The sequence below is a fragment of the Colossoma macropomum genome, unplaced genomic scaffold, assembly GCF_904425465.1.
Source record: "Colossoma macropomum unplaced genomic scaffold, Colossoma_macropomum, whole genome shotgun sequence".
In the NCBI taxonomy this organism is placed as follows: Eukaryota; Metazoa; Chordata; class Actinopteri; order Characiformes; family Serrasalmidae; genus Colossoma; species Colossoma macropomum.
Window position 1 is genome coordinate 37,191,942 of NW_023494802.1, and position 15,660 is coordinate 37,207,601.

Consider the following 15,660-nt stretch of genomic DNA (forward strand, 5'->3'; position numbering starts at 1 on the left):
AAGGAAAATCCCAGTGTTCCTGCTTCTCCTCCAGCCTCAGAGAGGGGATCAGAGTGAAAACCCTGCATCTGGCTAATCTCAAAGAGCTTATGTAAGAGATGGAGAGCAGGGGGATGTAGGGACGGTGCAGGGGTCAGGGCGGGGTCAGTGCAGTGGTGAGGGTGGGAGAAGGTTTGGAGAATGTAGGGAGAACCCGGTGCTCCTGTTTCTTACATAACACAGCTGGATGTTGAAGCTGAAATGGAGCCCACATTCCAGAACTACTGACAGGTTATATCACCTTACTGCCACGCGCTCCACACTGGGGGTGTGTGTTTGGTTAAGCAGCAGGACAAGGAAGCTAAACCCGCAGAGTGCAGGCGTATTATTCAGTTATTAATCTTTAGACCTGTTATTCAGTATCTACTGTGAAACTGCTGTGTAAGACATGACAGTTATACTGACAAAGTCATGCATTGAGATCAGTTTTAGATTTGTACTTTTTTCAGTGTAAGTGAATGACTAACCGAAGCTGGGCCCAGGGTTAAAGAGGTTAACTCAGCTGTCAGTCATGTTTATGTATATGTGTGTATCTGCAGGGTGAAGTTGGAGATCCAGGCATATTAGGACTGCAGGGTTTCCCAGGACCGAAGGTCAGTTCACTTCCTCATCTTTCTCATAACTGTACACCACAGCAGCCTGAAACTCCATCACCGCTGGAAGAAACTGTCTTCCTGCTGCTGCAGCTGCCAAACTCTAAACTACAGATACGCCAATACGGATTAAGCCTTTGATGCTGATGTGAAAGAGTGGCTATTTCCACTGTTCAGTCTACTCTTCTCCAATAAGTACATGATTTCTCAATGCTGTTGTTGCATTTATTGGAAATGTAAAGAACAGCGTCTAACAAAGTCTTTTTATTGTAATAATTAGTGATTAATTTAGACAAGCTCTGCTGCCGCTGTGAAAAGTCTCCCAGCTCACAGCTCAAACTCCATCACAGGTCAAATTCTGCTTCAATAATAATGAATGTCACCAGTGAGACATTCAGTTTGATGATCAGAGATCAGTCTGATTAGTCAAGTGTTCAGCCAAAGCACCAAAAGCATGAAATAGAGCTCAATTATCATCATCATCATTATCATCGTCATCACCATCATCGTAATCGACAGCAGAAGCTGTGATCCCTCATGATCCTGTCTGCTTTAGTTTCTATGCAGATACTGTACCAGGACCTGGGCTGAGTGATTTGGGGAGAATATCTAGTTGTGATTTTCTGACCAATGTTGTGATTGTGGTTTAAATACGGTGGTTTTCTCTAAATTAAGCTTCAGACCTTTTCTTTCAGTGAGAAAATCACCACCATTCTGTGAACTAAAGGCTGAATGTAGTGTGCCAGGCTTCAGTTCCCGAGCTCTGCATTATAAGATTATATTTCCTTACTTAAGACAACTTTGAATAATGTGACACATAGTTAAACCTGCTGCCCTTGTGGTTTGAAAGCTGCACTTTCAAGATAAAATGCAAATTGTGATTTGAATTTGATTTTTCAACCCTCCCTATAAGAGACATTAGCTGGATCACTTTAGTTTAACTGGACGTTACTGAACTGGAAATTGTCATTGTCTTTATTATCTTAGGGACCGAATGGAGATTTAGGCTTTGTTGGCATTCCAGGACCCAAAGGGCCTGTGGGCACACTGGTGAGTTACAGCAATATCTGTGTTCGTCCTTTCTCTCTGTCTGTCTGTCTCTCTCCATCTCCAGCTCCATCTCCATCTTGCTTTCTTCTCTGATCACAGCTCATCTGTGTATATGTGTGTGTGTGTTTCAGGGTTTTACAGGTCCTGTTGGTCCAGGAGGAATGATTGGCCCAGAGGGGAAGCCTGTGAGTCCCTGTACGCTGCTCTTTTTGTACATAACTCTTAATATTTTGGTTTGTTTAAATAATCTACGTGTTTTCCGTGTTTTTATTTTCCCTACAGGGTCCACAGGGTCCTAAAGGCGGAAAAGGAGAAATGGTGAGGAAACGTTAATTTCTAGTTAACTTGATATTAACCTCCTGAGTGGTGCAACTGTCCAAATGTTGACCCTCTAGTCGGGAGATTAATTCACCACCTGGTGATGCCACAGCCGCCCATGGCTGGGAAGCCAAAAGAGCTTAACTGTCCTCTTTCTCTGTGGCCCTCTATTTTCCGCTGTCACTCAGCAAGATGCTAGCCAACGTGGGCGTCTGTTGGCTGAAATGACTGGACCCCCCAGCGTTTGCCTTCTAAAGCATGCCACCCGAGCAGGGGCTGCTCAGGCACGAGAGGGCCATTTGAGAGAAGCTCTCCTTTCACTTCCATTCATTTCAGGGTGTCTTTGATCCAAAAATAATTGTATCTCTATTCTGTTTTTGGTTACCATATGGCCCGTGGTGTCTTCTAGAGATACTGGACTTTTTGTTCACATCCACTGTTTTTTAATGACCGTACTGCAGATCACTTTCTTCAGCACATTCTCAAAATAGTCCTTAATAGCTCCTACAAACAGTACAATTGTTTGAAACGCACACCGGAGATTTACACCTTTAGGTGTGTTCCTGCGACCCTCTGCATGAGAAGCCAGTCAAGAGGTGACTGATGGAAAACAGCAGGATGACCGGGTCCAGTTTCTGCAAACTGTCAATTATAGAATTAGCAGCAAGCGTGTAGAAGTGTCCAGTGACAGTGTCCAGTGTTAGTGGCAGCTTGAAAAGCTTTGGTGAAGCTTCATGTGTCTCCAAGGGCACCAGTGCTCACCAACAACAGTGCAGGGAAATAAACAGCACTTAACCTTGACTTGGGTAAAGTGCACAGCTACATACCTGGCTTTGATTTAAGCCTGTAGTGCAATAGATACATGGATCTTTCTACTGAATTGGTTCAAAACACGTTTCTAATTTTTAACTGACTCGGGCTTCAGACTAAAGCCCTTTTGCTTTGAGTGACCCTGTACCTTAATTATGTTTGTTTTATTGAAATAAATGATTGAACATTTCATTTTGTCATTACCAAAATTATCATAAAGCTACCGAAACATTACCAAGTGTTTCAGTAGTGTCTGTTTACTTAATTACAGTAGAAAGTTTACTTAATTACAGAAATATGTGTTTCAGCAGAGACAAATATTAAGAATATACACACATTGTCAGATTTGGGAATCTTTTGCTTCAAATCAATGGGATCTAACTGCTCACCATGTGGCCATGAGGGACACGGATGCAGTCTCACTTCCTGCTCTAAAATGCAGGGGTGTGGCTAAAATAAGGTTCCGCCTACAGATTAAAACTCTGTGTTTTGGTAGTGACATGAAAATGTAGGACAGCATTTTTGGAATTTTTTTTTTTTTTCATTTAAAAATTAAACTCATGATAAATCTAAAACTTTCAACTTTTTTAAAAAACAAGTGTAAATTCACACAAGTGTGTTGTCCTAATTATAATCCTTGTACATATCCAATGTCTGAGTACTTCATTGTTTTGTTCATAGTTTTTTCATGCTGGACTGCAAATTTGAACTGATTCAGTAGAACGGTCCATATATTAAGATGTCCGTATAGTATAATATGATATGTGAGACTCTATCCTGTATGATGAACAAACAGTAGACGTTTCCACGTTTCTCTCACTCTTACATTTGCACTTTGAGTGTAACTCACATTATACTAGCAGTGCTTTGTCATAACATATGTGTGATGTTCCATATAGAGAGTAATATATGACGCATCGTCTCCCATAAAGCTGTCTAAAGTGTAAACTCTGTGTTCCAGAAAAGAAACTGTAAAAACCTTGACCTTAGTGTGTTAGATATTGCGCAGGATGAGCACTACCTGTCCTGCTTAAAGGTGTACGTCCTGATTTGTCCTTTAGTGGGCAGTAGCGTTCCATCACTGAGTCTGTCCCTAATTTCCTTTTTTCCTGTTGTTTTTCCTCCTCCTCCTCCATAACATTGTCTTTTAACTACACAGGCTGACCGAAATGTGTTCTTTTTACCTGATTTTGGACAGTGAGCTGAAGGTTCCTGACCACAGGACTAAACTGTGGTTGTGTTTGTTTTGCTGAGCCGTTGTTGATGTGCTTTCGATAACTATTCACAGTGACAATTCACTTTGGGGTTTTCCCATAAACATTTTGTAATTAGTACAGTGGGCACATTTTCGTCTTTCCAAAAGAAAATAACATTGTGGTTGTTGAGTAACGTCTCTATTCTGGCTGCGCTGTTTGGTTGATGGATCACTGATGTATTCAGTCATGTGTTGTCTTACACTTGTCAGAGAGACACTACCGTAACGTCTCTCTTCTGTCTCGACAGGGTCCTCAGGGGCCTCAAGGCAGTCCAGGACCGAGGGTGAGTGAGCAGTGTGCAGCATTCCTGTACAATCACTTTAAAAAAGTTACACAATTACATTCAGGTTTACATTATGTTGTTCAAATCTGAACATCTGCCCTTTTTTTCAATATCAGGAAAATAAAAAAGCATGATAAAAATGTAAAGGATGGTCTTTTTGTTTTACAAAACAAGACAACAATGATGTGACATCAAATTCAACTCATAATAAAATATCTCCTGTTCTATTCATAAACACTGTGTGGGCTGGATTGAGAGTTAAGAAGCTGCGCTTTCCACACAACATCTGCACTCATTCCAGTGAGCTACGACTGAGAAACCATTACTATAAAATTACAACATGCTTTTGTCATAATTTGCTAATCACGTCAGACAGTAATGCCAGGGGTCCCAAACTTTGCTGGGTTTTGTTTAATTTCAGTCCTAACCAACATACCTTGTTTATGAAAGCCTGCAGGCACATCTGACTGTTAGTGCTGAGGTTTTGATCTCTCTTCAGGGCTGTAGATGTGCAGGCGAAGGTCCTTTTCTGTGCTATTAGAATGTGTTTTATAGACAGACCTCATGTGGCTGGTGCTGAGCTATGTTTTCTCTATCCTGATATTCTTCTCTTGATTTTGTATCTTAGGGTCCTCCAGGTCCTCCTGGTCCATCGGTAAGAGCCAAGTTCCACAGCATATATTCTATCTTTCATTGCCCTTTACTGGTCCATACTGTAGTTTATTGTTAGTCTATTTATAACATCTGTGTTTATGGAGCTCTGCTGGTGACGTCCCGTATAAATCTTGTGGGAACGAGATACTGATGAGTGGCCACCACTTAGTAATGTGTGGGAACGAAATAATTCAGTCGTGGCCACGACTTATGAAGGCATGGGAACGAGATCATGCCTTATTAAGCTGTGGTCAAGGCTTAATCATCTCATTCTCATGCCTTAATAAATCGTGGCCACGCATTAGGATCTTATCCCTATGCCTTACTAAGTTGTGGCCATGACTTTGTTATCTCATTCCCACACCTTACTAAGCCACACATTATTTTTATTTACACATGATGTCACCAGCAGGGCTCTGTATGTGTTTGCTTATGTACTAGAAACGGTTGTAATTCAGTTGTATCTGACCTTTTTCCAAACTCTGTTTATCTCTTACAATTAAGCCGTGCCTTTAAGACTGGTATATGTAAATGAACTCTGTTCTGATTGGCTGTGCTGTGCTTCATTCACAAAACATCCCGGCTGACGTGCAGTGACAACAGTCCTTATCACTTCACCATGAATGGATGAGCTCAACTGCTGTAGACTTCTGTAGAGATTGTATATGAACGTGCTCATAGTTATGACATCACAACCATGATGATGTGGCAGTTTTTGCACTTTCCTTATATGGACTGAGGACTGAACGGTACATTTTGAAACAATCACAGCATGTATTACATGCTGCAACTCTTCTGTGCCAAAAAGACAAAAAACAAATTCTGTTACGTTGCAGTTAAAATTAAAAGTTAACTTATAATACTTTCCCTTACCATTAATCCAACTGCTTGTAAGCTTATCTGTAATAATAACAGTGCTGTAAACCTGCCTGTAGCTCTGATTAGACGGCTGCTTTGGCCTCTGAATGTCCCACTGATATCAATATCCACATCTCTTTTTATTCTTTTTCCATTGCATTCACTGCTGTATTCCATTAAGAAACACAGTAAACCCACTTTCATTCATTCTGTATGATAATCTGTTTCTTGTTCAGTAAGTAAACAAGCTTAATCAACACCACACACTCACAGGTTTCCTCAGCCACCGTGAAGCCAAGCTAAACGTTGAATTAGCTGGAATTGAACTTTTACCCCCATGTTTGTACTTTTGCTGATGGGGTTTGGCTGGAGTTCAGGAGACGCTGTTGGGGCATCCATGTGTGAAAGGCTTTTTGACTTTAGTTTAGAGTGAAGATGAATCACGACACTGACTGGAAGATTCCTGTTATGATTTAGAGGCTTACAGAGCCATCCTCAATGTAAGAAAGCACAAGCACAGACGGGAATACACTGATAGTCACACAGTGTACAGTAAACTGGGACAGCCAGCGTTGAGCTCTGCCAGCTTCAGGCTTCACATCAAGAGCTGATATGACCATCAGTGTTTAAACATCAAAACTTTTCCCGTAAAGAGGAGCCCTCACCGAACGAAATGTCTCCAAACTGGCCGCCAAAGGGCAGACCAGAGGTGGCTCAACAGATGCTTACAGAAATGTGCTGAATAAACCTGTCCAGTAAAGACAGAAAGACAGTGTGAATCTGCAGTGTGTGTAGTTTAACAGTCTGACGGTAATAATTGTGGAGTGATTTTAATCCAGTATGAATCTGCAGTGTGTGTAGTTTATACAGTCTGACGGTAATAATTGTGGAGCGATTTTAATCCAGTGTGAATCTGCAGTGTGTGTAGTTTTACAGTCTGACAGTAATAATTGTGGAGCGATTTTAATCCAGTATGAATCTGCAGTGTGTAGTTTTACAGTCTTCTGTTGTTGGCTGAACTTGAAACTGTCTCACTAACAGTAGCCCTGCTCCAGTACACCTCACACTAATGGAATGACAAAACCTATTAATAAACACAGCTGAGAGTCGTGTTCTTCATTTTATTGAGTGTGTCCTGCGGTGTAACGCTGACGTGAACATCCAGGATATGAGCTTTAATGTGGGAATTTGGGGAAGATACACAAATACTTTGTCCTGAACCAGTCGAGCAGTCAGATCCCACAAAACACATTACATAGGCTTTTCCTCTGGGAAAGCTAGTTCAGCTCCAGTAGTGCTTCAGTCCTCATTCGTGGTCATATCTTGCGTATCATGCATGTGAAAGTGTGCTAATCTAGGATCAGTTTTGAGTTTGTAAATTCAAGTATTTAACAGTAATTTTTGCTTAACTTGCCTGATCTGATCTTTCTACAGAGACGTGTGCGCACAAACGCAGCCATGCAGGCCGTAATGGAGTCTGACACAGCACTGCAGGAGGTACAAGAGCATACATCCTCTGTGTCTCTCTGTCTCTCTCTTTCTTACCGTCTCTTTATCTTACTGACACATTAAGGAAGCAGGAAAATATCACACGAGCCTTATATGGCGGCTTTTGTTATCTGAATGTATGGCTATAAACAGCTCATAGCATTTTTCACTTTTACGGAAACTGACTCCCAGAACGGGAAAAAGGTTTTATTTCTTTGAGAGAGAGATATAAAGTTAGCTGCATAGTTGTCTTCAGGCTAGCATATGTCACGCATTAAAACAGAACAGAGGAAACTATTACAAGCTTACGATATTTATAGAAAGAAGAATGCGCGCTTTGTTTTGTGCTCACTGAATAGTTTCCTCCACTGATGGGGCTCCATAGAAATGCTTGTGTGCAATACTGATACCGCAGAAGCCTGCAGTTTCCAAACGAGTCCTTAAATACACCATAACATTTTCATTGTAAGGTATGACCATCTTGACCAACATCAGATGTTCCAGATGAGTCTCTGTGAGTGTTTTGACCAATCAAGGCTCTCATTTAATCCAGTAAATGTAATTCATTTTGGTCAAAATGATGCAGAGCCATTTTATATTGTCAGGGTGTTCTAAATATATTATGGGTCAGTATACATCACAGCGTGCAGCAGTGTAATCACAACACGTCCAGCTCTGTGCTCTAACACTGTCCTCTCTCCTCCATCTCTCTCTCAGAGCTACCAGAACACTGAGGTTTCTCTGGAAGAGCAGAGCTCTGAGGTGTTTAGGACTCTGCGCTACCTCAGCAGCGTGATTGCTAACATAAGAACACCGATGGGCACTCGACAAAACCCCGCCCGCTTCTGCAAAGACCTGCTGGACTGCCAGCACAGCCTGGCTGATGGTGAGGGAAACGGTCATTCGTTTATTCATTCATTCGGTCTTTGGCATTAGTCCAAAATCTTTGAGTCAGAACCCTGATCTGTATCAGTTTTTATGTTTCACTGGAGTTATTGTTGTTTTTATATTAATGAAATATAATTACACAATTACATAATTTATTACATGGAGAGTTTCGCAATGACTTACATTTGCATTCGAATCAACAGGCTTGAGTTTATACGTCTGACGTCTTTCCATTTTCAAATGTAAGAAATGGCAAAAACTTGGCAAAATATCAAAGGATGATTTCGGCAAAACAAGACTGTAAACACAGAAACATTTAATCAAATTCAAATCCTAATATATCATCTCCTCTTCTACAGATTAAAAGCTTAGAATCTGCACTTTCTAAGCAATTTTTATGAATTAAACAAAACAGTTAAACAAAATGTAAAAACAGATTTCAATCATAATGATTGTATTCATTTGGGCAGTGGATAGTCTGTTTCAGGAGATCCACCCACAGAAGTATGGACCATCTGATAAGTGTCATAACAGCCCCTTCCTGTTAAAGTAGCCAGTTTTCCATCATGTTAAGTGACAAAATGTGGGTAGTCTGTTTCAGGAGCTCCACCTGCAGAAATATGGACTATCTAGATTCTCTTGAATGCTACCCTGGCCTAACTATCAGGACTTTGTTAGTTAAATTCTGATTAGGCATCCAGATATCTGTGCATACACACTTCCATCCACTGCTTTTAATCTGTCTAATGGACCTCCTCTGCACACCATGCTGAGTCATTTGGAGCAAGAAATAGTTACTGGATCGACCAAAGTTTATGAAGTTCATGGTCTCACAGCTTGCTTAACAGTTTTCTTTGAAGCACATTGTAGGCTGCCAGAGATCACTGAGCATTTTAGCAGCTCATAAAGTGAATTAGATTACACTCAGATTATTACAACAGGACTTACATTATATTATGTGCTGACATTATTACATTATTTTTTTTAATTTGCTTCTCATTTTATAAAGTATTAAACAGCATATAATGAAATACCTTCTTACATTATGAAAAAAGTTTTTGCATTATTAGATGAGGATATTATTACATTTTAACAGTTTTTACATTATGAGTTTGTATTGTAGCCCCATTTTAAAGGCCTTTGTACATCGAGTGTTTGATTTATTCAAACAACAGTAAATTAAATTGAGAAAAAGTATAACTGACAATGTCTTGCGCAACAATTGAGGTTTTTCATATGACAAAATGCATATTTTATTCACTTTTTGCGAACGTTCGCCGGCAAAATGAGCTGTCTAACCGATCCCTGTCAGAAAGCCGAGTCCCAGCAACTGGACCTTCAAACAAACAGTCAAAAGGATCAGAATCTCCAAAATCAGCTCAAGCCAAGCTCAGACTGGGCTACAGACATCCAAATTATATTTGGAAGCACACAGTGTTTGAGTTTTTGAATGAAGCGATGAAGCTCTGCTCACTGATTTCACTTTTCCAAAATGGACAGCAGCCTAGTGTCACCGCTTTCCCGTTCTGTGAGGAGCAAAGGAGATCTTACTTGAAATTGAAGCATTCTGCCTTGTTCTGTGCTCAGTTTCATGTGGAGCTGCTTCTCCAAAAGTTAAGGAGTTAAAGTTTTAGTCCTGTTCGCTTTTCCAAAGTGGAAAGCTGTTTGCGTGGTGTCTGAGTTTACACGCAGAGACTGAGGTGTTTATTCTCACTCTACTCAACAACCTGATAAAAAATCTCCGTTTACATGCTCACTACAAGTAATCTGATCCAAAATTACACGCATGCAAAGAGTACCACTTAGTGTAGACGTTACCATGCCAACAAGCATCACGAGCCCAGTCCGAGTGAGATGAGCAGCAGTGAGCAGTGCTTGTGTTTTTAATTGCTTTAAAATGATGTCAGACTCAGGAAAACGTCCTTCACATGTCCTTATTAAAGAAGGCCGAGAGGAAGACGTCGTGTTCTGAGACACATAAGCTGGACGTCCGTCCCACCGCCGCCTTTTAAAGACCAGAGCATAAACTTCGTCTCCTCTGACCAGTTTCTGCTCCGCCATGTTGAACAGTATAAACTTTCACTATGACGAGACGAACATGATCAGAACGGACTTAAACTTTCCGATAGGGAATGTAATCAGATACAGGCGTTTACACGGATATTATTCTTCTGTTTAACTGATTATTTACAGGATTACCCACCTCGTTCAATCAGATAGAAACTGTATTCTGTACTAGACTATTCCGACCGAGGTGTATACATGGACATATTCTATTCCGATTGGGCTATTAGCCAGATTATTAACGGATTATTAGGCTGCATGGAAACATGGCTAGTTTCACAGATTTCCTGAAGGACATTTTGAGAGATATTCTGTCTGTTTTGACACAAACAACATGGCATTTTTTTTTAAATCATGTCACGTCCAGTGCACTTAGTTTTGATGGGAAAAAGTCTTGTAAATGTTGTATTATCATGTAGTTTATTTGCATTGCTTTCAGTGTGTAGTGGCCTTTAAAATGGTTTGCTTTTATACATCACACATAAGCATTAAAGCTTTATGTGGTTGTTTATTTTGTGTATCCATCAGAGCGGCCCCTTCCTGTTGAAGTAGCCAGTTTTTCACCATGTTAAGTGACAAAGCATACCAGCCTCTGTGATGATAGACAGAAGTCTGTCTTACGAGGCTACACAGAGGAGAACTGATGCCAGACCCTTAACTGGTGTAGTCTGACTTTATATGGCTTTAAAGCGAACAGGAATGTCTGAGGTTGTTTCTCCGTGTCTCAATCAGGAATGTTCTGGATCGATCCGAACCTGGGCTGCACATCTGATGCCATCCAGGTGTTCTGTAACTTCACAGCTGGAGGCCAAACCTGCATCCATCCGCTCTCCACAAACAAGGTAGCAGCACAACACAGACCATCCTAGTGTTTGAGTTATAGTGGTGCTGACGCAGCCAACAGCAGGAGTGGCTCAGACACGGCCGAACAGAACCAGAACACTTCAGAGAAACTCCACAGGACAGACACACAGCAGCAGAACATCTTCTGTCGAGAACCCAATTACAGCAGACATGCAGCACTCACAGGCAGACACGCTAACTGTCTCTCTCCCCCAGGGCGGCTGCGTTACACAGACATTTTCAATTAGCAGAAAAATTTCAAGGAAATTTGGGACCGGATTTACGCACGACTGTTGCTGGAACATCAGCAGTTCTCTTGAATTGACTCACACTGCAGTTTAGAGGATTGTTTAATGGCATTTTTATTAATAGTGCCTTAAAATTGTTTTCCAGAAGGATTGTTACTGAACACATGGTGTGACACATCTGCACATTCTAATGCACAATTACTGTTTATTTTCTACATTTAACATACACAGACAGACACATCAAACAACAAAGCTGAACAATGGACTGACCACCCCAGAGTCCAGACCTCAACAGCACTGAATGAGTTTGGGATTATTTGAACTGTGAGCAGCAAAAAGAGCAAAAAGCAACTTCTAAGACTGAACTTTGGAGGTGTGGCTGCAGATTTCTTTAAGAGTTTCCTGAAAGGAAGAGAATCTGAAATAAAGGCACGACCAAAGAGTGGACGCACTAAATACTGGCAAATTAGATATAATATGTAATAATAATAATAATATAATAATAATAATAATAATAATGATGTTTATTTATATAGCACCTTTCATACATTAAAAATGCAGCTCAGGGCTCCCGAGTGGCGCAACCGTCTAAGCGTTGGCCCTATCATCAGGAGATCGTGAGTTCGATCCCTGGTGATGCTACAGCCATCCGTAGCCGGGAGTCCAAGAGAGCACAATTGGCCTCGCTCTCTCTGGGTGGGTAGGATGGCCCCTACTTCTCCCCCCATCACTCAACGCGATGCTAGTCAGCGCAGGTGTCTGTTAGCTGACGTAACAGATCTGGCGGTTGGCGCTTTCCTCCGAGCGCGTTCAGCTGTCCAGTGACGTTGCGTGAGCGGCAGTTCGAAAAGAAGCGGTGGTTGGTTTCACAGGTCTCGGAGGAAGCCTGTGTTAGCCTTCACCCTCCTAGCGTTGATAGCATCGTGTGATTGGGGGAGTCCTAACTAGCGGGTGGAATTGGAAACGACTAAATTGGGGAGATAATTGGGTAAAAATAATGCAGCTCAAAGTGCTTCATAATACAAAGTAAGAACAACAGAGGAAGAAGAGAAAAAGATTATCAAAAATAAAAACAAAATATAATAAACAAATAATAAATAGCAGAAAATGGATATATTAAAAAATACAATTAAAAAGCACAAGATAAAAGTGTAAATAAAAAGAAAAAATACAATAAAAATGCAACTAACAAGAACATAAAAGTAATAGTGATATTTCAGTAAAAATATAGGAAACAATAAAAAACCTAGTTAAACACTGAAGTAAAGAACTACGTTTTTAACTGACAGAAGGAGTCTGACGGACGTTTATTGATAATGTGTTCCATATCTTTGGTGTATAAAAACAAAACGTGGCTTCTCTGGTTTCATATGTGGGATATGGAGCAGGCAGAACTAGATGATCTTAAAGCTCGATTAGGAACATCATCTGTCAGAAATGTATGAAGCTGCTAAACTATTAAGAGATTTAAAAACTAGTAGTAAATTTTATAGTCAATTCTAAAAGAGACAGACAGCCAGTGCAGTGAAGCTAAAACTGGTCTAATATGATCCTGTTTTCTAGTCTGTGTTAATATTCTTTTTGGTTTGTTGGTTGTACTTGCAGGACGTCCTATAAACAAAGCGTTACAGTAGTCAAGTCTCGAAAACTTAAAAGCATGGATCAATTTCTCTGCATCTTGCAGACAGGGATAAGGTTGAACACATGCTGTTCCTTAAATGATGAGCCAGATTTCCAAGTCTTTTATTCACATTTTTCCTCTTTGTTTCACTACCAGTTATAATTATTTCTGTCTTTTCTTCATTAAGCTTGAAAAGAAATTGCTATTCATCCAGCTAACTATGGTGGACAGACATATAGGGAGCTTATCTACTGAACTAACATTGTCTGGAGCCGCAGATATATACAGCTGTGTTTCATCTGCATAACTATGAAAATTGATGCCATACTTCCTAATGATTTGACCCAGTGGCAGCATATACAAAGAAAACAGAAGTGGACCTAGTACAGAGCCTTGTGGTACACCACAGAGAATATCATGCTTATCTGACATGTCCACCTATGTTTACAAAATACTGTCTTCCAGTTAAATATGTAGAGAACCAGTTTAGCACAGTTCAGCTAAGACCAACCAAGTTCTCAAGCCGATTTAGAAGTATTCTGTGGTTCTTAGTATCAAATGCAGAAGTTAATAAGTACCGAAAACAGGACCTGCGTCAGCATTTATTCTCAGATCATTCACTGCCTTCACTAAAGCAGTTTCAGTGCTGTGATTTGCTCTGAAGCCAGACTGGAATTTTCTCATGAAGATTGTGTTCATTTAGGAATTCATGAAGCTGTGAGAAAACTTACTTTTACTTAAAAAAGGTTAGAGATTGGTCTGTAATTGCTAAGAACTGAGGGATTGTATTGATTATCACAGCATAGAGATGCTCGCGGATGAAGGGAGACAAGCAGCTTTATTGATGAAGTCAAAATCCAAAATCGTCGTCAAAAACAGGCAAAAAGGTCAAAACACCAAAAGCAGAGATCCAGGGCAAACAATCCAGTGGGCAAATCAAAAATCAGAGTCAGATAAACGAGAATGCAAGTCATACACGGTAATCAACCCAATAGAAAGAACGCTCAGTAGTTTGCAGATGAAACAATACCTCGCAACTAACTGCTGCTAAAGCTCGGGCTTAAAAGCTAAACTGATGGGGTCATGTGATCATAGATACAGGTGCTGCACATTAAAACTCAGGCGATCTTGAACGCTGATAGGAGCGTGTGTCAAGACCATCAACCAGCTAATCTCCCAGTGTATTCTGGGAGATGAAGTCCATGTGTGTATCAGGGTTTGTAGGAAGTGATAGGAGGATTCTGGGAGATCGAGTCCGTTGCCTCACTAGTGACATTCGTGACAGGGATCAAGGTTCTGTTTCTTCAATAGTGGCCTTACGACTGCTGTTTTGAGTGTGTCTGGAAAAAATGCTGGTTTCCAAAGAGCGATTTACAATGTTCAACACACCTGGACAAGTATGTCAAATACTTCTTTAGAAATGCTGTTGGAACAGGATCTAAAACACAGGTAGACATGTTAAATGCATAACAACTTTCTGAAGTTCTGTCTCAGTAATCGTTTTAAAACTATTCATAGAGTTTTGCTGTTGAATAAAACTCCACTATTGGTAGTTTTGGAGTTATAAAATGTGACTGAATATTAGTGATTTTTGTATTAAAAATAATGGGAAATCATTACATTTTGATGTAGAAGCCTCAGTGAGATAATCATTGGTTAATTTAGGATTTAACAGGCGATCAGTTATTGAAAATAAGACTCTTGGGTTGTGTCTGTTGTCATTACTGAGGTTTGAGTAGTATTTCTGTCTCTGTTCGTGCTGCATGGTTATAAATATTAACACAATTTTTAAGTGAATAGTTAGTTTAGTTTTCCTCCATTTCCGTTTTGCTTGGCGGTCCCTTTTCCATTGGTTTATCTGTTCATTTTTCCGTGGCATTTTTGTGGTCAGGATTTCTTTTTAGTTTTTTTTGGTGCAACACTATCTAGAACAGGTCTTAGCGTACGGTTAAAATTGTTGACCCTGTCGTCGTAACTAAAAGCCGCCGCTGTTGACGTGTTAAAATACTGCTTTTTCTTCATTTTGCCGACAGAACAGACATACTAAAAAATGATATGATAAAAACTAAAAACACCAGAAGTTACGCAAAAGATGCTTTTCTTAAAAACGTTGAAGGTTTTGAGCTTGTAGGTGTGAGTTGTTCTAGCTGTGAGCTGTAGTCTCGTCGTTCCACACCGACACTGCGCTAAAATTAGCAGGAGAGCAATACTTTTCTCTGTTCTGTGTTGTACTGTAGACTAGTTGCCACTTCCAAAAGTAATGCTGTCATTTGTCTGCAGATCTGACAATGTTCTCCCATCAAAAACACTGTCTACATACGAAAAACAGTGTCCAGACACACAGAAGTCCACTGCGTTCCCTATTCACAGCACCTAATTTATCACATCAGTACATCAGCATGGTTTCACATGCGGAGGGAAAGGGAAATGGTTCTTACCGCAAAGGAAGAAGCCGGTGTGAATGTGTTTGCGGGCGCTATTGAGTGGTTGTGTTTTTAACGGGAACAGCTCGTAATCTGAACCAGGATGGCACCTGTGGGGAAAGCAGAGGCAGCCTCTGAATGAAAAGCCTCTTTGTCCCAAAAAAGCCCAGGTATTTTCACCGAGGCTTTTGTTTTTGTTGGACACAGATATCCGTAGAGAGGCT

The 15,660-nt window shown here is 40.5% G+C and overlaps 1 protein-coding gene across 1 annotated transcript in view; it reads left to right on the plus strand.

Annotated features, from left to right (window-relative positions):
* LOC118823005 (collagen alpha-1(XXIV) chain) overlaps positions 1-15,660 on the plus strand; it is a 163,152-nt gene that overhangs the window by 143,043 nt on the left and 4,449 nt on the right. Inside the window, exons 50-58 of the mRNA XM_036592365.1 lie at positions 579-632; positions 1,620-1,682; positions 1,814-1,867; positions 1,965-2,000; positions 4,314-4,349; positions 4,978-5,004; positions 7,296-7,358; positions 8,067-8,235; positions 11,034-11,143. Coding sequence (XP_036448258.1) covers positions 579-632; positions 1,620-1,682; positions 1,814-1,867; positions 1,965-2,000; positions 4,314-4,349; positions 4,978-5,004; positions 7,296-7,358; positions 8,067-8,235; positions 11,034-11,143 — 612 coding nt within the window. The remainder of the gene's footprint in view (positions 1-578; positions 633-1,619; positions 1,683-1,813; positions 1,868-1,964; positions 2,001-4,313; positions 4,350-4,977; positions 5,005-7,295; positions 7,359-8,066; positions 8,236-11,033; positions 11,144-15,660) is intronic.